Source organism: Salvia miltiorrhiza, chromosome 1 (assembly GCF_028751815.1).
Source record: "Salvia miltiorrhiza cultivar Shanhuang (shh) chromosome 1, IMPLAD_Smil_shh, whole genome shotgun sequence".
Taxonomy (NCBI): Eukaryota; Viridiplantae; Streptophyta; class Magnoliopsida; order Lamiales; family Lamiaceae; genus Salvia; species Salvia miltiorrhiza.
This window is the reverse complement of record NC_080387.1, coordinates 74,085,995-74,107,246: the sequence shown is the minus strand read 5'-3', so window position 1 is coordinate 74,107,246 and position 21,252 is coordinate 74,085,995. Positions and strand designations below refer to the sequence as shown.

General features: G+C 34.9%; 5 protein-coding genes across 9 annotated transcripts; 1 reads left to right on the top strand and 4 right to left on the bottom strand.

The window, feature by feature from the left end:
• Window positions 1-389: 389 nt before the first annotated feature.
• On the bottom strand, window positions 390-1,498 carry LOC131006114 (putative RING-H2 finger protein ATL71). Its single transcript, XM_057933270.1, has one exon. The coding sequence runs from the start codon at window positions 1,141-1,143 to the stop codon at window positions 520-522; it is 624 nt and encodes a 207-aa protein (XP_057789253.1). The 5' UTR covers window positions 1,144-1,498; the 3' UTR covers window positions 390-519.
• Window positions 1,499-3,803: 2,305 nt separating this feature from the next.
• LOC131006113 (dnaJ protein homolog) lies at window positions 3,804-6,518 on the bottom strand. Its single transcript, XM_057933269.1, has 7 exons — window positions 6,341-6,518; window positions 6,034-6,202; window positions 5,267-5,438; window positions 5,033-5,174; window positions 4,657-4,933; window positions 4,369-4,567; window positions 3,804-4,287 (listed from the first exon to the last, which is right to left on the bottom strand). The coding sequence occupies exons 2-7, from the start codon at window positions 6,181-6,183 to the stop codon at window positions 3,965-3,967; spliced, it is 1,263 nt and encodes a 420-aa protein (XP_057789252.1). The 5' UTR covers window positions 6,184-6,202; window positions 6,341-6,518; the 3' UTR covers window positions 3,804-3,964.
• Window positions 6,519-7,378: 860 nt separating this feature from the next.
• On the bottom strand, window positions 7,379-10,151 carry LOC131006111 (vacuolar protein sorting-associated protein 60.1-like). 2 transcript variants are annotated; one of them, XM_057933267.1, is made up of 7 exons: window positions 9,896-10,151; window positions 9,528-9,679; window positions 9,338-9,431; window positions 8,520-8,591; window positions 8,315-8,426; window positions 7,913-8,070; window positions 7,379-7,721 (listed from the first exon to the last, which is right to left on the bottom strand). In XM_057933267.1, the coding sequence occupies exons 1-7, from the start codon at window positions 9,962-9,964 to the stop codon at window positions 7,668-7,670; spliced, it is 711 nt and encodes a 236-aa protein (XP_057789250.1). In that variant the 5' UTR covers window positions 9,965-10,151; the 3' UTR covers window positions 7,379-7,667. The 2 variants fall into 2 exon arrangements, with proteins under 2 accessions (XP_057789250.1, XP_057789251.1); XM_057933268.1 differs by lacking the exon at window positions 8,520-8,591 and having other exon boundaries at window positions 9,896-10,112.
• A 909-nt stretch (window positions 10,152-11,060) lies between these two features.
• Window positions 11,061-13,562, top strand: LOC131006110 (uncharacterized). 4 transcript variants are annotated; one of them, XM_057933264.1, is made up of 4 exons: window positions 11,061-11,275; window positions 11,425-11,644; window positions 12,639-12,662; window positions 13,124-13,562. In XM_057933264.1, exons 2-4 carry the CDS (start codon window positions 11,446-11,448, stop codon window positions 13,447-13,449), a joined length of 549 nt encoding a protein of 182 aa, XP_057789247.1. In that variant the 5' UTR covers window positions 11,061-11,275; window positions 11,425-11,445; the 3' UTR covers window positions 13,450-13,562. The 4 variants fall into 4 exon arrangements, with proteins under 4 accessions (XP_057789247.1, XP_057789249.1, XP_057789246.1 ...); XM_057933263.1 differs by having other exon boundaries at window positions 11,070-11,253; XM_057933265.1 differs by having other exon boundaries at window positions 11,070-11,275; window positions 11,434-11,644.
• Window positions 13,563-13,869: 307 nt separating this feature from the next.
• On the bottom strand, window positions 13,870-19,300 carry LOC131006109 (glutathione synthetase, chloroplastic). The gene is made up of 12 exons (XM_057933262.1): window positions 18,851-19,300; window positions 17,935-18,104; window positions 17,514-17,589; window positions 17,086-17,216; window positions 16,219-16,341; window positions 16,052-16,132; window positions 15,836-15,916; window positions 15,680-15,749; window positions 15,249-15,370; window positions 14,842-14,981; window positions 14,574-14,766; window positions 13,870-14,188 (listed from the first exon to the last, which is right to left on the bottom strand). Exons 1-12 carry the CDS (start codon window positions 19,133-19,135, stop codon window positions 14,065-14,067), a joined length of 1,596 nt encoding a protein of 531 aa, XP_057789245.1. The 5' UTR covers window positions 19,136-19,300; the 3' UTR covers window positions 13,870-14,064.
• Window positions 19,301-21,252: the final 1,952 nt, after the last annotated feature.

Here is a 21,252-nt window from a genome sequence, read left to right as displayed (position 1 = left end):
TTAAGGTGAATTATTTTATGATTCTTATCATTCATGCTTTATCACTCAAACCAAACACTTTTTATACTATGAATATATTTTCTACTTTTGAACAATATCCTACACATAATTGAACAATTTTAACTTATAATTTATTTACCTATAATTAAATTAACACTAACTTCACTATAAGACCATTTCTATACTATCAAATATTAAATAACTTTTTATTAAAATTTAAATTCTATGCATAATTTTAAGCAATAAAAGGAATAAATTATAGCTCAATATTTCCATCACCAAATCGAATTACAAGAAAATTAGTATTTCTTAAACTTCTAAATCTAAAATCTTTTCCACATTGCTAAAATATTGTCTCCAACATGCGTATATATAGTATAACATTTCTCTTTTACACCACAAAATTATTCAATATTCCCATAGACCAAAAAAAATTAAATATATACGACTGTTCCATTCACCAAACAATTAAAAAATAAAATTAAAAAAAAAAAGAGAAGAAGAAGAAGAAGATTATCATTATTGGTTAGCAACCGGAGCAGGCTGTGACGCCGGCAGCGGCGTCGGCACCGCCGTCTGCAGCGGCGAGTTCCGGCAGATGGGGCACGTGGGGTGAATCATCAGCCACGGATCAATGCAGCTCCGGTGGAAGACGTGCCCGCACTCCGGCAGCAGCCGCACCTCCTCGCTCTCCTTGAAGTCCGACAGGCAGACGGCGCAGCCGGCGGCGCCGCCGCCTTTGTGGGGCTTGAGTTGGCCGTAGGTGTAGAGCGGGAAGGCGGAGATGGCGGCGGCGTCGAGGCCGTCGCGGTGGATGACGACGTGGACGGATGCGCCGTCGCCGGCGGAGTAGCGGCGGCGGAAGGAGGAGGACAAGGAGTCCGTCTGCGATCGCTTGCACTTGTAGGAGAAGTAGGTGATGACGACGAAGACGACGAGGACGGCGATGGAGAGGCCGACGCCGTAGCCGACGCCGCCGAGCCCGGTGTCGCCGATGGGGTTGTCGTTGTAGTCCGATAAAGCGGTGGCGTTATTCATTTGTGAGAGAAGAGGTTTTTTTTTTTTCTTTTTCTTTTTTTGAATTTTTGTAAACTTGGATATTATGGATTCAATAGAATTCTCCTCCCTCTCTCTCTCACTCATATATATTGTTTTGGAGAGAGAGAGAGAGAGAAATATAAGAGAAGAGGCCCTCCTCAATTAGGTCCTTTTCCCAACTAGTCAACTAGGTGATAGAATTATAGATATAGGCTTGGTTTTGGTTTTCATATTAATTTAAGAGTCAACTCGATTTTAGGGAACTAATTGAGGTTTATCTAGATTAAGGGTTCACACACACTCTCTCTCTCTCTCATGGGAATTTGGGGAAAGGTTTAGGCTTAGATCAAGGAAAATTGATTGGGTTGAGCTCTATCTAATAGGGAAGGGAGAGGCAAAATTAAGGGAAGGCCCATCTTATTAATTAATTAGTAGTGTGTGTTTGAGTGCATCCAATATAAATTAGACATCCAATCTAAATAACTAAACTTGAGTATATAAAGTAAGTTGAGCCTATCATTAATAATATTTTAAATAATTAATTTTTTGCTAAAAAAAATATAAGACATCACTAAGAGCAGTCCCAGCAGAAATCCCAAAATTATGCTCCTATTTTCTACTATTTTGCAAAATTAGGATCTCGATTTTATAAATGCATGCACCAGATCTCCTATTTTCTACATAAAAACAATAATTATGTGTGGGCCCTACTAATTATAAGCTTAAAATAAATTTAGGGTGGATGTAAATTTAAGATTGAATTTAGGTATGTGTAAAAAAATTTATGGGCCCCATCCAATTTAGGGGATCTGTTGGATGCATTTTTTATCTCATTTTCAATTGTTTTAGCCTAAATTTAAAGTTAGTAATGCATTTAGGTGATCTGCTGGAAGTGCTCTAATGGGAATCCCCTCAAAAAAATATAAGACATTACTAATAGAACAAAGGGAGTATTCGACAATTATTGAACTTATTAATTTAACAAGGCTTTGCTAACAAGGTTGGATTCCAATCCAATTTACATCTCCAAATGTCGTTGTTTTCTATTGAAATTATTCATAATTAACTTAAATCCATTTCAATGCGAGGATAAAATTTCAAATGATCGATGTTAACATTACACTGAGCCAGAATTCAACTCTTCGTAAAATCGAATGAATTTAAAAGCTCAATAATTATTAAATGAATTTTTAAGTTTGTATGCAAAATTAGAATTTGATCAAAGCTCAGTAATTTACAAGCTATATTATCCATTTTAATTATGAACTATAAAATCTCATTAACAATTAATTAATAATTATTGCCCAAAATATTGTTCTTAATTGCATACCTTTGATATGGATTTATTTGTCTCATAAATGGCTCGTGTTTATCGATAATATCTTAAATCAATTAATTTGGAGATATTACAATAAGTTGTCAACTATCTTTGAGTTCTTATCCCATTCGTGGATTTTGTTATTTTGATAAAAAAAAAAAAATCAAGTTGTGGTTTATTTAAACAAGTTGATAATTACGACAGTCAACGAGCCGCCATAGGTCTTTTGTCAGAATGTTAACTCACAACTCAAGGAAAGATTACATGTTAATGACTCTTGTTTATTTTATTAATTATTTTTAGTGCAACCCTTAGCCATTCTAATCACTCAAAGAGGAAGGCCGTACTTAGACAATAATCATATTTTAATGGGGAAGGTTAATAAAATATTAAAACCCAAATTATCATATCAATAATTTAATTACGTCGCTTGGAACTAGGGAAATGTTATCTTATTTGTGTGCTTGCTTTCCCCATAAATAAGAAAACATATTTGCAGTCTGAGAAATAATTCTTTTTTTTTTTTGCAACTTGCTAAACACTTTGTCTTTTAGTTTAATTAATTAAGATGACTTTTACGAATCTTATTGACCACAAAGATAAATATTAACAATAAAATTAAAAGAATGATGTTTTGCAATGCCTTGTATTTGTTTTTTGTTTCCTTTTTTTTTTAAATCTTTCCATCTCAAAGTATGGCATTACTTCAAAAGGATCAACATAGAAAACACCAACACATTCTAATTTTAAAAATAAAATCATTTTATAAAATTCTAGTATTTTATTATTATAAACGTGAAACATTTTTGAAAATACAGACATACTTGAGCCTTTATTCAACTTTTTATTTATTTTTAATGCTTCAAGGGAGTATTGTAGAAGATTTATGTTTTCTCCTTTCTTTCTCTAAGAAAACAAAAGAAGCCTTCTCTAAAAAATGACGGATAAAAAGATAGCATTTACTTTAATCATAATATTTTCACTAGAAAATGACGGATAAAAAAAATAAGAAAATATTATTTTTCTACTCTATTTTATCATATATTTATTAAAAATAAAATATATTCCATCATACCCAGAAAAAAAAATTCCATCGTAATAAACATGTAAAAATATATTTTTTCTCATTTTCCATCAAATCCAAAGTAAAAACACCCTAAAGTTAATAAATTAGTTACAGGTTGTGAATAAAATTGAGAATCTAAGCAAAGTTGACAAAAACTAATCCGGTTCAAAAGTACAATTATTTCCTCCAAAATATCCCAAAAATTTAAATAATAACCTATATGCCCTAGAAAAATATATTAGCAGCCACCAATAATGTTTTGACTGACAAGAAATCAATAATCACTAGTTAGAATTCCACAATAAACAGCATAATAGAGAAGTAATTATATAAAGTTGCAATAGCAGTTAACAGCATTTACTAAAACAATGAAATGAAATTAAATAAAATAGATTTAAGATTGCAAATACCATTTGTGCTAAACAGATATTCCTAATACACAAGCAATTATAATATTGTCTCATCTAACTTGTCAAAAACAAGTCATCACCCTTCCCAACCCCATACCACCCAAAGTAGAACAGAAAGCAATTACCATGACATTACTGCTGAGCGCACTGCACTCTCTGGGCGCCTCCGGGCATGTCGTCGTCTTCATCATACGCCTCTTGGGCTTGTTGCTGCTGCTTTCTGCGCATCTCATCTTCCATGTTTATGTCGTGCAGGGTAGTCTCCTCGCATTCGTCTAGTTCCATCTCCGTCAGCTTAGTTGCAGGCCTTGGGGGCAGTACAGCCTCCAGGGCTTTGCTCTGCTCCGGGCTCAACATATCGGGGAATTCCACGTTGAACTGAATATACAATTTTCCTTTCATGAAGGACCTCTGGTACATGGGCATCCCTTCATCATTGATCGCCTTGGATTGATCTGAGTCAACGACAAAGGTATTAGCATTCTACCACAATCTACCAAAGAGTACTGCGAAATCTATCAGATCTTTCAACGTACCAGGCTTAATAACTTCCCCAGGTTCAGATTTAATGAGGAGTTGACGGCCATCCAAGTGAGTCAATATAAATCGGAAGCCGCATAGTGCTTCAGTAAGGGTCAATGTATGTTCGACAAAAAGATCATCACCCTTCCTCTTGAACTTAGGGTGCTCCTTTTGTTGAAGTACAAAGACGATATCTCCAGTGACAGTTTCAGGCTGCAAAATACCAAACCATCAGTTAGAACCAATACAAATTTAACATGCTCCTTCGGCAAATACCAACATATAGAAGAACTCTTAGTTACCGCTTCATCAGCTTCTCCTGGGAACGTGATTTTCTGTCCGTGCTGCATACCCTTCTCAACTACAACTTCCAAAACCTTCTTTTCCTGTGTAACCTTCTCGCCCTTGCACTGAGGGCAGCGGTCCTTGTCGCTAATGGTTTCACCAGTACCCTTGCACTCATTGCAAGGATGTTGCATTTGTTGAATCATAGAAGGGCCAAGGTGTCTGATAGAAACTTTCATCCCAGATCCTTGACAACCAGCACATTTCATTGAAGCTCCAGATTTTGACCCTTTCCTGCAGTCGAATAAACACATAATAGTTCAGTAATGGCCGACTTGGCAAATTTCCATTTAAATAAAGACTCAACAGTTCATATGACACCATAAAGCTCACCCCTTGCATTTGGGGCAGAGTACATTGCGCGACAGAGACAGCTTCTTGGATGTTCCATTATACAAGTCATCTAAAGAAACTTTGAGAGGATGAATAACATCCTCTCCCCTTCTTTGCCTCCTACCTCTGCTACTTCCACCACCTGGCAATCATAAAAAATGTAACTAAAACATATTAATTTTTTACTTTTGGCATAATCAAGTCAATTTAAGACATGGCGAATCAAATGCATACCTCCGAACGGATTGCCACCGCCAAAAAAGGACTCAAAAATGTCAAAGGGGTTGTGGCCTTGGCCACCTCCACCACCCATTCCTTCCTTGAGAGCATCCTCACCATACTGATCATAGATCTCACGCTTCTCTGGATCACTCAATACTTCATATGCTTGGGCAATCTCTTTAAACTAGAACATCCCCAAACAAATTCAGTGTCAATCAAAGCTAGGAGAAAGAGCTCAACACAAAGTTGTCAATTTCAGATGCCAATCTTTGCATGTCCAAACTAACACAAAGAAACGCCAAAGAAAACTCTCTACGCATGTATTCGTATCAACTGGCCACCACATTCACAGGATCAACAGAATTGAAATATGCTTTTACTAGAGCGTTTTGTGCATTCCAATTTGGATGACATAATTTTGTGTACAAAATGGCAAAGACAACTAATTTGAATCAGCCTTCAATTTATTCACACCTTTTAATATGTCAAGCTTTAATTTTGATTGGAGAAAAGGAAAACAGGAAAAATTAAGCAACAAATAAAAAAGGCAGTAAATTATTTTTCTTGAATGATTATTTCAACCAACATTGATGCAACTATACCCTCAAATAACTCAAAAACAGCTGAGTCGAGCTCATTATGCAGTCCAACAAGTTACACATTCAACATTGCAACTAAAAAATTACCGATCTAGAATTCCACCAAATAAGCAGAAAACAAATCGATAGCCAATTAAAATTAAACCCGATCAAAATCAAATTAATTAATCAAGACAATACCTTTTCCGGATCTCCGCCTTTATCAGGATGATTTTTAATTGCGGATTTACGATACGCCTTCTTCAGATCGTCCTGCGAAGCATTCTTCGACACACCCAATACCTCATAGTATTTGGTATTATCGCTTTTCTTCGGCGCTCTCCCAAACATCTCTGCTGCTCTTTATACTCTTCAAAATCAAGCGAAATCAAACCGATCAAACAAGCATAAGAAATCGGCGTGTAAATTAGGGAAAACTTGAATTCGGCAGAGAACTGATATCGATCTATAGATGCACGTGTGAATTAGTACATATATAAGAGCTTACAGCTGAGAATCGGAGTTGCGGAGGTGCGGCGAAGCTAGAGCGAAGGAGAGAGAGAGAGAGATTAGGTCAGAGTAGATCTGCGGTTTTAAGTGAGGGAAAGAGGTTTTGGACGGCTGAGATTAGTCGAGAGCAAATCGCCTACCAAGGAAGACTCTCGAATATTCTAGAGCTTTTGTCGACCACGCCTCTCAATTCTCATTATATTTTTCTTAATTTTCTGTAGAACTACTTTTTTTTTTAATAATGTTAAATTATAGTATTAGTATTTCATTAACAATGTGAACGAAACTATTTTAAATCTTAAAATATTATTTCTTCTCGAGCTATGACTTACTCATGTTAATAATAATTAAGTTATTTTTGCTTCATACAACGGCAATTATTTTGTTTATACTCGAGCTTTAACTTACAATTAATTGAATAATACTATGTGCCAAAATAATACTCTCTTATTTTCTTTTTTTAGTCGTCTCATTCTTCTTGTCCCATTTTTATGAAATCTAATAATTAATTTTTCAAAAGGTGAGTGCTCATTTTTAATTAATTTACACATATTTTTCAAATTATTATGTCAAAAGGAAATAGAACAAGAAGAATGAGACAGAGAGAATAATTAACGAGCTATATTAAAGCAAGAAGTAGTAGAAACTAAAATCAAAACCTTGCTTTGATTATTTCAAATATTTTGAGCTAAACAAATTCAAAGTGGTGAATTGGGTTTGCATGCTTTTGAAATCTCACCAATAAGAAGTTTCAAACAGAAAACAATTGTTTTGCAAGCAATTTTCAACAAATTCTCTTCAAAACTACATTGGTCATGCTTCTTTGATTTATTTCTTTTCAATATCCTTGTAAGTCATTATTTTCCACCTTCCAATAAAAAAGTCATTATAAATGTTTGAACTTAGTCATTAGAAAATTTTCCTTCATTTATAGTAAAATTAAAATTATTATAAATAATAAATAAATTTATAGCCTTTTTGCTCTAGCATTTGTCATAACAAGAAAAAAGAAGACATGAGTCCCCACACACACCAATTAGCGTAATTTGAAGTAGAAATTCAACAAATGATAAGAGCCAAATCCATTACAAATTCATTTACAAATCAACATGTGTCTACACACACCAAAAAAAAAATACCCAAAAACAATAACTTGTTTGAGCAATCAGAGCATCTTCTCCTATACACATCAAAGTTTTCAATTTACCTAGAGTGCCTACACATGCTTCGAGTTGTCCAATGTTTATTCGTGCAGCAGCCGGCGGCCTTTAGATTCCGTAGTTCGTGCTTACAGTCACCCTTGTATAAGCACACCGACTCCTTGTCTAGTTTCGGAGAGAAGGTCCAGGAACAGCCGGTAGCCCTAGTTCATCTTCAGCCTGCCAAATATCGAAATCAATAATTAGATGCTATTGCGCACAACAATGTAACGAGCAATCTAAGAAATGTCGCCAGCTTCAGCAATCCCACCACAGCCACAAAAAGATAAGATTTGATGTTTGATGTTTGATGTTTTCAAGTGTTAAGAATGTAATATTGTAATTCCTGTCGTATAGGAATACGACATTACCTGCATGTTTGCTCGACCAGCAGGCATGGGAGCATGCCCAGTTGGTGCTGATGGAAAGCTGAGCTCTCCATCGAGGTCAGATTCCTTATCAGGTTGAAGATACGAAGGCATTCCACCTTCACTCTCAAACCCCATGTCTGCTTCCAGTGCATCAAGCTCTGCATAATAGAATCCAAAGGGAATCAGTTATGACTCGAATACTAATTAGTTATCGGACGATATAGACAACCAAAAGCTGGTTATCAAAAATAATCCACAGTAGTTACTCCAATCAACAAATTTTTGATATTGTTAAGGGATCCATATTCAACACTTTATCAGCAGCTGAAGCTTCTCCAAAGTTCATAATGCATCTCACAGCTAAAATTGTCGACTAATGCACAAGCAACAAGAGAATCTTACCGCCCAGGAGTTCATCCTCATCAATATCATCAGGTAGATTATAGCTTCTCCCAAGGCTCTCTTGGATTTCGCTGCTCACATCCATGAGGTCCATCATCTCATCTTGCAAGCTCTAAGAACATCAAATCCACCAAGAAATAAAAAGGTTATCCAAGAATATATACCATCACGGGCATGTGAAAGCTAAAAGGAGTGAGGTACAAACATCTATGTCATCGATTTTCACAGTCTTCATCATTCCCTTAAGGTCCTTGTTTGCCGATTTCAAGGCTGACATCTGCAACATGTGAGGTATTTGTCACAGAAGAAGTGAAAATGTAAGCTATGCATCTAAGTTTCTAATAGAGCCAAACAAGCATCCATATCAAATTCGTAAACACAGAAAATGTACACGCAGACGTAACCATGATACTACGACATAAACAATCACCAAGACAACAAGATTTCCTTCTTTGTGACAAATGGGGGGTCCTCCTACCTCTAAGGAGGTAGGCAGCAGGTTCCAAGCACGTTACAGAATATGCTCCGCGTGGCAAGCCTTGAACTTTGCCCTGTAGAGCGCTACCAAGGGAAACAGATTGTGCTGTGAATTTACGGATCTGAGAATACTGGTACTTGAAGACAATAACATAATTTTGCCACAACATAATATTGAAGCTTAATAACAACAAAGAGGCACATATCCTGATCTACAACGCAGGTGGCAACAACATCCAGATCAAAACAAAAAATATTGCCGGCCATAGCACAGTCATCAAGTTATTGATTTCACCTTTAGAAGTTCATAATCAGAACATAATTTTTTTTGTTCAAGAATATGGATATAGCAAGACCATAAAATTATTAATTCACAATGTGCCTTAAAAACAATTCTATTTGCACGACACCAGATTACGCGAACAAAACTAGTAAAAATTTCTCAGGTCTTCAACTGTAAATCATTGAATATCACTCGACTCTGCGAGTCATCAAACATTTAACTCATTCAAAATCAAAAAGCATATCAAGCTCTAGAAGACATACTGTCTGTTGAGCATCCTTTATTCCCTCTGCAGCAAACGAGACTTGATCGAGATTAAATGTCTGATTGTACAGCATATCGCGTTGCCCTTCATACCTGTCCAAATAATTTGAAGAAATTGTGCGGGTTAGTCGACAAGCTCAGGCACACACTGAGTAAATAAAACTAGCATAAGCTAAAAAGACATTTTACATTCGTTTCTGCTTTAGCACTCTCATTGCTCTAGCTTTAACAGCTTCTTGCGCGGGACCCGGCCGGGTCTTCTTGATCTGCTCCTTGTATCTAGCTAATTCAGCATCGAGTTTCTTTATCTTCTCCTCAACATTGTCGCCTCTTTTAGTGATCTGGAAGATACATTATACATAGATATATAGGAAAAGGTATCAATTGAAGCAGCAAATTCACCAGACTACACGAGTAATACGAAATCAACTACAAAATCTACTCCTAAAAAGTAAAAAAACCCCATTTCCGCTACTATCTTCCAGATAATTCAGCACTACTCACTGTAAAAGCATCAGAATCACATACATGTAAATCGAGCTGATTAAATTACGAACCCGATCAGAAGCATCTTGAACGGAAGGAGGGGGTTCCTTGTCTTTCTTCGCTCCGAACACTCTCTTCATCGCTAATTCTCACCACCGGATTCTCTGCTTCCAATTTTGTTACCTTCAACTCTAGGGTTTCAAATTTTGGATGCGTAAATAATTGGAGAGAGAGGGAATTTGCTATTTCCGGTTCAATTTGGTGATTTCGAAATGGTGTCCCTTATCGAACATTTATTTCCTCTTATAAATATTTTTTTGGAAAAGATTTCCTCTTATAAATTAAACTATAACTTTATTATAAATATATGAATAAAACTTATAATCTCTCAAATTCATTTGGCTTTTTTTTTTGAAGAGGACTGTAACACACTCAACCAGTATATAAAATAAAAAAGGTAACCCACTTTTTCTTTTTATTATTACATTTCAAATTTTACACATAAATACCTAAATTTTATTGATTAATAGATTATGCACTCGATGATAAATCACCCATAAACCAGATTTGATAAGAAAATTCAAATTTTGAAGTGGCATACACGTGCTTGAAATAGTTAATTAAACGACGTCGTTCTCAAATCTCTCTCGCCATGAAAGTATCTAAAATATGCTCAAATCGTACAATTATCATTCGTCGATGATAACAATAATATCATCGCCCTGAACTCTTCTCCATGTTAGACGTTTTTACATCTGCAGAGATTTCATGCTAGCACAATTTGAGGAAAGAATAATTTCTATGTCAAGAGAAATTTGAGAATGACGTTGTTTAACTATTTCAAGACACGCGTATGTCACATCAAAAATTATACTTACCTTACCAAATGTGGTTGGGGGTGATTCATCATCGGACGCAAAATTAGATCATCAACAAAATTTAAGTATTTATGCGTAAAATATGAAGTATTGGTGTAAAATGAAAAAATTGGTAAAGTTCGAAAATTTACATGTTGCTACCCCTAAAATAAAACCAACAAATTAAAGTCATAATATGATTCAAATTCTTATAATTTTTTTTGTTTGGGTATAATAACAATATAAATTAACTTTTAATACATTATTATATTTTTTAATATAATATTATAATATTGTCTTTAGATTTAATACTATGAAATAGGGTATAGATTATAAAATCCAAAAAAAAGAGAAAAAAATAGAAGAAGTTTATTATACACGAAAACTAAAAAACTCTTTTACGTTCAAAGTGGATCTGCCATTAATCAAAGAGTATTTGCATTTGCCTCGATTTCATCAGCAGCATTTCTCACTCTAAACCATCTCCAAAATCTAGGTTTTCAGCTCGTCGTAGGAATCGTCGTTCGAAGCATGATCGATTCTCTAGTAATCGTAGCCGCTACGCAGAGAAGGTGTTGAATTCGATCCCACATTGTGAGTTTCCGCATTTTAACAGTATTTAACACACGATCCCAATCTATTTCTCCTCAGTTTGTTTTCTCTTTCAATTTCTGTGTCTAAATTGTTGCTGAATCAGTGCATCGAATTCCAATATCTGATTTGGTTTTTCACCGTTGTTGAAGGTTATTCAGTTCTTTTGAGTTATGGCTATTTCACACTCAGCCTCGGATTTGAGGGTGAATCGCGTCAAGGTTTTGAGGATGGTGTTGGTATTAGTTGGATTGTTGATGATTTGTTGTGTGGAGAGGCATTCCAAAAAGTATTCAGCTGCATTGGCTCTCTCGTGCTCGCCTTGCTCATGTGATTGCGTTTCCGACACCACTCTCATGTCTTTGCCATCTGGTGAGTTTGTATTCACAGTTTACACACAGTGGATGTGTGTGTGGATTGTGGAAGTAGTTTGTTTATTGAAAATTTGTGTATTTGAAAAATTGGTGAAAGTTCTTGTATTTTTTAATGCTTGATATATGTTTGGTTCTATCACTTTAGTTTTTCTATTATAATATCCTTCATTGTGAATTTGATATGACGTTGATAAAAGTTTATTCTTCAATTTTAATGGTCTAAAGTAGAGTTAGATCAAGATATTTACTCAGGCATAGAATAAATTTTAGCTTGCTCTTTGTTGAAGAAATTGAATCGTAGCTTATTGTTGACAAAAAGAAAAATTAATTATAAGGCTGACTGGCAATCTATTGCTTGATCTGGAGCTCTTATTTGGTTATAAATTTATGATTATGGCAGCTTGTATTGTAAGTTTTTAAATTTGTAATGGCATAAAACAGTTTGGTCACCAGTTATATTAATTTACATCAATTTAATGATTAGGGGTGAAACGACGAGCTACTCAATTTAGCCAGGTTACCTTCATATGTTTGCTGAAGGTTTAAGGGTGTTCTACTTTTCATGATTGATAAGATGTATGATTGAGTATTTTTGTTCTTATTAATTGGATATCTCCAATCTCACCCTTTTAATGAGATATGAATCAAGCAAAATTTGCTCAAATGATAGAAGATATCTAGAAAATATCTCAATGTTTCAATTCATCTTAGTAAACAATAGATTAACATATACTGTTTTTAACTATCAAGGCTAATCCTCAAAGTAAATGCCCTCTTAGAGTACTGCATTTCTTTTATTGGAAATGTACTTGATCTTCTTTTTCTTGAATTCATATGCATTTCCTATTTCTCATTGTTGGATTTCAGGTAGCCACTTCCCTCATAACCTATATATGTACATATATCCCACTCTTCTTGAAATCAGATGTTTCTTGTGACCATATTATCGTCGACTCATGTTGGTAACTCATCTCCTTTCTGTCATTTTGCAGAGGACTTCAATACCTCATTTGCAGGTCAGTTTAGTTTTTCATTCTTCATAATATTCAGTTGTAGCTCTCTCTCTCTCTCTCTCTCTCTCCATATTCTTCATCAGAGTTCCATGAATAAATAGGTGTGCAATTTGAGATGAATGGTACAGGTTTCTACTGCATGGTACATCATTTTTCTTTTCCTTATTTTGATTCTTCTTCACTATGACTCTATAAGACCATATATAGAAACCTCTAATTTGAAATCCGGTATGCTTTTTTCGGTGCTCATTTTCTTTAAATGTCAATGTAAATTTTGTCCAGAATTCAGATAGCAAGTATGAGATGATAGGCATATCTTTCCCTTTATTTTCTTCTTCATTTCCAACTTCAAGAAACAGGGCCCTAAATCAACACCTTGTCAGCATTTGTATAATGTTTACGCTCTAATTCAAGCAGGATTTCTCCATAGATGTTATACTGAAATTTGCTCGCGATGCGTGCAGACTGTGGGAAAGATGATCCTGAAACAAGGGATGAGATGAAGAAGGATATGATCGCTCTACTAACCGAGGAAATCAGCCTGCACGCAAATGTGACCGGTGACAGCTTGCAACGCACAAACGTGCTGATCACAAGCGCCAAGAGAGCATCTTCACATTTTCAGAAAGAAGCAAACAAGTGCATTGCAGGAGTGGAGACGTGCGAGGCAGCAAGGGAGAGAGCCGGAGCAGCATTAATCGAAGAGCGCAAGCTTACGGCTTTGTGGATGAGCCGAGCGCAAGACTATGGTTGGAAAGATGACATGAACAACATGAATGAAATTTTGTAAAAAAAAACACTAACACAATTTTTACTTCATTTCTAGCATAGCCATTTTTGCAGGATAGCCTTGTATAGTTATTGTCAATATTTCTATTCTTTATCAATTGATGCTTTGCTTTCTTTAGGTTTATTAATTATAAGTTGGGATGCTTTAAGATAAAATCTATGTAGTTTATTTGTAGGATCTTTAAAATATTTGTAGTCTGTTAATTGGATGCTTTTAGGGTCAAATATTTTTGGATCTTTAAAAATTTGTAGTCAAATATTTATCCAACATTAATTGGATAAATTATGTATAAATATGAAAAGTTAACATCCCATATATACTTTTTTTTCTATGAATAATTAGGCAAAGTAGGCTATTATCAAAACTAAAGCACATAGGAAATCAGAAATCAAAATATTAGACAAATTTCAGTATTGTGAATTTGCATAATTCAATCACATCCCAATTTCATTCAAGCAAACAACATGAATATATTCAACAAATGAGATATATCCATTATCCACATTCTTGTTTCCTAACTCAATGAGAAGAACTGCAACAATTGGTATTCAATTAGGAAAGGCATGTGAATTGATGCTCAATTGTGAATTAGCATAGGCACCAAAATCCAACAGTTCAAACCAAATATATGCTATCTAAAACAGCAAAACCTGCAGCAACCCCACCTTCGTTGGACGACGACACCTTTGTACGCATCAGGTAACCGGAATGGTTGTTCATGATCACCTTCTCCTTGTTCCTGCAGATTGCATCCAAGATTTATGACATTGTACGATATAACGTAGAAATAACAGCATTCGAAGCAAAAAAAAAAAAAAAAAATCCTCCCCTATTCATTTGATCACGACGTTTTCATGAGGAACCTAACATTACAAAGTTTATGCTGCACAGGGTGAAAGCCTTTTCCATCTTGACATTTTGTAGTTCTTGCAGAAAGAATAAAGAGAACATAAAATCATGATTTTTTTTTTTTAATCATTACTGCTAGCATTTGATATATGGATTTACATTTTTGAGCTATCTTAGCACCTAATATTTTACATTATTGTTATTTGCTTCAAACATGAGACAATGGTTAGTTGAATTATAAAAAGATATGCAAAACCATTGCCAGTGATTTATACCTTAAATATGTGCCATATATCCCGAGTTCTGAAAGAACTTGCTCTTTGTGAGAGATGCCTTCGCGCATTAGGATTGCAGGAGAAATAGTTGGGAAAATTCTCTGCATAAGTATGTAGGCTGCATCTTCTTCCGAGCCTTTCTTCTGCATTTCTTGCAGCGCCAGCCTCACATCGTCGCCATAAATGTTGTTCCCTAAGCAGAAAGTTCGATGATGACGGATAATTTGGCAGCATAATCGTAGCTAATTCAGATATCACAGTATCATACCTCCGCCTTCTCTCTGGGGCTTCATGACATATAGTCCGGGCCTCTCGATTGCATCCTTGACAATGCTCGAATCTTCCAAACTCCACAGTCCAGCAAAGCACTTTCGGACTTTGGCAATGTCATCTTTGTTCTCAAGAAATCTGTTTGTGGAATCAAGAAAACGAGAAAAACTATAGGAGAAGGCGATAACATCTAAACAAAGATGCAAATAATGGTGCATTCTCTTTCCTCACTACTCACTAGACATGTATACTAGGCTATCTCAAAGAATGGATTATTTCAGGAAAAGTTTACACTTAATAAATTAAGTATTCAAAGATTAACAAATCCTTCTCACCATTCATTTAGTTATATACTTTCAATATCGCCAACAATTTTTATATATCTTAGTAGTAGCAAATATTAACCTTTCGAGCTGATTGGGTTTGGCCAGCTCTTGTTGAATTTTCTTGGTGCCGGCTAAGTGATATGCGATTGAAGGGCATTTGATCGCACACGACTGCTCAATCAACAGCCTAGCACTCCATTCCTATATGAAAATGCACAAGAATTTCTTCAAAAAAGAGAAGAAAGAAGAAAATGAACAAGAATCACTCATCGTAGGTCTAAGCGTGATAAAGACCCTGCTTTCAAGGTGTGAATAATACGGCATATCTATTGTTAAAGGTAGAAGACAAATCATTGGCTGATTCTAATGGGGTACGGATGAGAGAGAGAGAGAGAGAGAGAGAGAGAGAGAGAGCATTTTGCTCGTATAAATAAAGAGAACCATATAAGTGCAATAAAATGTGTCCACCGAACAAAGGGAAAAAAGTTAATGAAATAACAATCGAGTTACCGATTCTGAAGGATAATCAGTAGGTGCATATCCAGCTCTAAAGTAAGCCACTGCAACGACTTCACCATCCCTGCAACCGTAAATTTCCTAAACATTAAGGAACAGCGAGTATAGTAAGTTGGGTGTTAATGCAATTCAGTTCCACGAGATGCTTACACAATAAGAGTTCCGTCTGACAGAAGCTCCCCTTGTGCATCAATCTCAGCTAAGGTCTTCCTAATACTTCCAACTTGATATGTACATTTCAGTTAAGGAAACATCTTCCGCAGATAAATATCAATGTAACGATAGTAAATATACATACTACCTACCAACAATATCATACAAAGTTATATACGTCAAAATTTGAAAAAAGCAGCTGAGAGGGGATATCTTTCCTTCAGTAGTGTAAAAAGCCAATGTTGATCGTACATGTTCCGTTCTTGAGTTTGAACCACGACCATAACCACAGCCCTGCATAGCATTTACTAATTAGTGACTTCTTCGATAACTTTTTAAAAAGTCTTGAAAGCAAGCACAACCTCGTTGGAAAAACCGACCTGGGGTTATTGTATTCAGACCAGGCTTTATGTAATGCTTCCACAAACTGATTAGCAGAATCGTTTTTGGGAATCCTCTCTGGATCCAAAACGAGGTGTTGCTTGAATTGATGAAGCAAGCTCCTGAAAGTTTAACTATCCCTCCTTATAGATGCTTATTTTTAGATGCAGATTTTCACAGAGAATGCTTAGAAACATTATATACAAATGCATGCAGCTGTTCAATGAAACATAGACACGGGGTTAACTCCTATGCTTCATCTTTATTTTCGTATCTGCTTCTTTTTTTATAGCAAAATAACCAAAAATGGTTCTATTGGGTCAATCTAAGTTGACATATATTATGACATACAACAACAAGAAAAGCTATTCCGTCTCTGCTTTCTCCTTTCGGTCAGTGCATCTACACTTTTAATTCTCGAGCAATTCAAAACATCCACCCCTTTCCTTCAAAACTCAATAGCCTGATCTTAGTGTACTACTCTCACAGGCTGTCTACTCTAAGAACACAAAACAGACTATAGAAAAATGCAATAATTACAAGTTCCCCGACAGGGTCCCTTTAACAAGATCAGATTTAATCCAGCCTCAATCCCCATCCACCATACATACATACATTCATACATATATATGTTCTACTTTGATTAAGACTTCTGACCACATTAAGGTTGACAGAAGGGCACAGGAGTAGTATTTGCATCAAAAATTGTTTGCATGAAAAGAATAGACATAAGTAGCCTACAAGAATAATTTTGAAGGAATAATGGTGGACATACTCATATAATCAATGGAATTCAGAAAATCAACTCGTATAAGAATGCTGATGTGCCTAAAGGTAAAGGACACAGCAATATTTACTGAAATAACCTGTGAAGATCACTAACAAGGCAGCTCAGCCCGGGAAACGAAGAAGAAATTGTATTGAGCTCTATTTGGAGAAGTAAATTAGTTTGTCCATCCAGCATATAGTCCGAGCGATGTAGTCCTAAGCGTATATCCTAAATTACAAGGCATAAAATATCAGTGTCTTCTCAAGTACACGATAAACATAGTCTACTTGTGTACCCAAGAAATACACCAGACTAGTCCATTGGATTTAGGAAGAGACCAATGCTAATAAAGGTAAATGCTTTTTTGCAGAAAAATCTTCATTATTGGTTAATGCCCAAGAGATACACCAAAATAATCTTGATCACTTTGTAATTTCTTAACTATAAAGAGATATGTTCAATTTTAAACAAAAGCTACGGACAATAAAAATACAATAGTCAAGAAAATACACGTTGAACAAGTACCTCTTTCTTGTTCATATCCAACATCTTGGCATGAATATCAAGAAGTCTGGATGTAAAAGCATCAACCTTTTTGGTTCTGCAGTAAAATATCGGAAACAAAATTAGTGCGTGGTAGAATCTTATACTCCCTGTACCCCAAACTTACAACCATAGAAGCAACTCTGGATTTCAACAGCATCTTGTATATTTAGCAAAAATCAACTTCTTGAGTTTCACCTATTTCCATAAATGATAGTATACGCATAATATAAGATAATGCTCGGAGATTATATCCATTGATCTGTCAGTTTAGTGCAGTTTCTAATTAGAGTTGAGAGATGCTAGTGAACCACATGAAAGTTTTTGTGCTGCTGGCAAAACCAGATAGTTGGATACATGAAAGCACAAATGCACAGGCAAGTATAAATTCAACCACTCTGACCTGGAGAGCGAATCCTGTATGAATTTCGAATCTAAGCTCACACGATCAACAAGTTCGTTGAATATGGGAGCTACTTCACAAGCTTGTTTCCAATGACTTTCAGGAAATGGCATTGGCAGCAAGGAGATAGGTGCATGCACCAGACCCACACCTGGAACAGTTCCCGATTTCTGAAAATTCAAAAAAATCAAGAATCAAAGACACACAGTTGATAAAACGGGCGTTTGGCTGAGTTTATAAAGCTCCTTAAAACAACTTATACATTATTTAGGAGTTTATAAGATCTTGAGAAATGTTTGGCAAAATAAGTTCCTAAACAACTTATAAGCTGTACAAATAAGCTCCAACAGCTTATAAACTTCCCAAAACATAAGTTCCTCAACCCCAATTTATTTTATCATAATCATTTCATAAAAATAACCCTATAAGCCCTTCTAATTTCATCTCTCCTCAATTTTATCTCTCTAACTAACAACTATCTCTCTAGCTTACAAGTTCAATTATCCAAACACTTTCAAAACTTATAAGTTCTTGAAACATGTTATAAGTTAATGGAGCTTATAAGCTCTCTAAAATAAGCTATACAACCTAAATCACCACTCCCCACATCCAAGTTGAAGGGTCACCATCGAAATGGAGTTAAATTTCATATACAATATCAATTCAATTCAGCAAGGAAGAAAAAAGATGATCTCAATGTGCCCCATTAACCAGCTTTGCAATTCCCAAAATGAAACAGATAAAGTAATAACAAAATTAAACAAACAAAAAAAAAAAGTCTTCTTTGCTGCTAATAAAGAGACCATCCTCTTCTACCATTCAATCAACATCACCAAACAAAGTAAAATCAAGTGCAAAATTAACCCCTCAAAAAAAAAAGAAAGATCGAATTTTGGGATGTTGAATCGGACCAAACCTGCGAAGCCCTGTCTCCAACAAGAAGCCCGCGAAGAGAGCTCCAAACCAGAGCATCATACGCGATTCTCTGCAGCAGATTAGGGTCTAAACCGTGAGGATCAAACACGGGGTTTTGGGGCTTGGCTTCGCACTTCAATGGCGGAAGCGGTGAAGAAGCATTCTGGGCCATGGGAATATTGCAGGGCTTCGAATTGTGAGCTCGAGATCTCCTTCGTTTCTGTTGGGAGCAATTCGAGAAGCAGACACTTTCCTCCACTCCCAAAACCTGAAACTGCTTTAGCATAATTGAGAAAATGGTTGATGAATTTGATGTCAATTTCTCATTGAGTGGTGATGACTATTGACTACTGTGGACCAGTGCTGTTTAGTTGGAAGCAAAATTGAGTTCAGTAACAGAAAAGCCTTCACACCTTTACCACTCAAAGATTTCCAGTCAAAAAAAAGTGCAAGCTCATTTTATAACAATTTCTCCTTTAACTATTAAATTGAAAAATTCCTCAAAAAAAAAAAAACTATTAAATTGAAAATTTAACTAAATTAAGAGTTTAAGTCATTATAAGAAAATAAAGAATTATCATTAATATTTTTTTAGAAAATCAATTGACATGAATTAAGAGAAGTAGAAAAAAAGATCCCACAATTCAATTTCATTTCCTACCTTTTTGATTTACTCAAATTCAAGACGCTCAGCTAGATTTCGAATCATATTTCTGAATAATTTGTATTATTCTAAGTTGATTAAAGTATTAAACATTAATGATGAATACTTGAAGAAAATAAGCTTTAAAATTTCAAAACAAATAAATAGCTTCCAACTTTCAAACCGTGACAATGAATATCTCTAATAATAATAATTTTACAAGTTAAGCTAACAAAAAATGAAATTAGCTAGAAATTATAGTTTGAATTTTTGTTAAGTACTTGAAAATAAATGTGGATTTTTTTTTGTGTGTTGGGTGATCTATTAAATTGTCATTACATATAATTGAGTAATTGAAGAATTATATGATGAAATAAAGCTCAAATTATTTAAAATGATTACAAAAAAATTTAACACTTTAAGAAAAATACAATTCGAAGGGATGAAATTAAACAATACTCATTCTAAAACACTAGAATATCATTAATATTCATATAACTTTACCATTTGAAAACTAAGTGCTAAAATCTCAACTTAACACAATACCAAACATAAAACATAATTTAACTTGAATCATACAAGAATTAGAATTTCATCAACAACCAAAGTAACCCAAACACCAAACTTGAAGTTTTGAAAAGAACATAATTTTTTCTTTACTAAAACTAAACTTAGCAGTTCCTAAACACCATATCTCTGTCATCCCTCTTCATGCTCCTCAACTGAAATCATTTAAAATAAAACAGAGTGAATATTCAAAATATTGATCTTTACAATGTCCAAGCGTGTAACATAGCATATGATAACATGAGATTACTAACTGCGACCATATAACCAACGACTTGCTTAACTCATAAGCAAGAAAACACGGAACATAACTGTAACACCCCGATAACTTAGATTTATTTTATAAGTTTAATTAATGGTATTTTCTTGTATAGCTTATTATTATTATTATTATTATTATTATTATTATTATTATTATTATTATTATTATTATTATTATTATTATTATTATTAGAATTAGAACTCCTTTTATCATCTTTATTCTTTATCTTAGTAGGAGATATACATAGAAAATATTTTTTTATATTTATCAAAAGCTCTTTAGAAACTAGTATAAATATGGGATCTATTTTCAAACCCTAAAAGAGAGACGGACACACTAATTAATTAGGGTTTTAGAGAGCAGAGAGGGCCAGAAACGTGTGGAGTCAGATTTTCGCAGGAAATCAAGTTCTGACAGTTTCGGGAGAACGGCCATAACTTCCTCCACAGAATTCCGATTCAAGCGAAACAGGCGGCCACGAAAAGCTCTCTCAAAGACGAAGAAGTCGTATTTCTGGGAAAAATACGATTTGAGGATGTTTGAGGCTTCAAACGAAGGCTTGAAGCTGACTGGTCTGTTCAGCTGCGATTTTGACGAATTCTTCAGGTGCGGCGCTATTAAGACCTCGTTCCGGATTTTGATTGAATTTATAAGTTTCGATATTAAGGTGAGGGATTATATGCTTGTTGTTATATTCATGTATGTTTGAATGTGCTTTTAGTTCATGTTTGATTATGCTTGCTCAGTTACATGTCTAGATACATGTTCAGAATATCATGTTCAAGTACATGATCAGAAACGTAAAATATCATGTTCAAGTACATGATCAGAAACGCAGAATATCATGTTCAAGTACATGATCAGAAACGTAGAATATCATGTTCAAGTACATGATCAGAAACGCAGAATATCATGTTCAAGTACATGATCA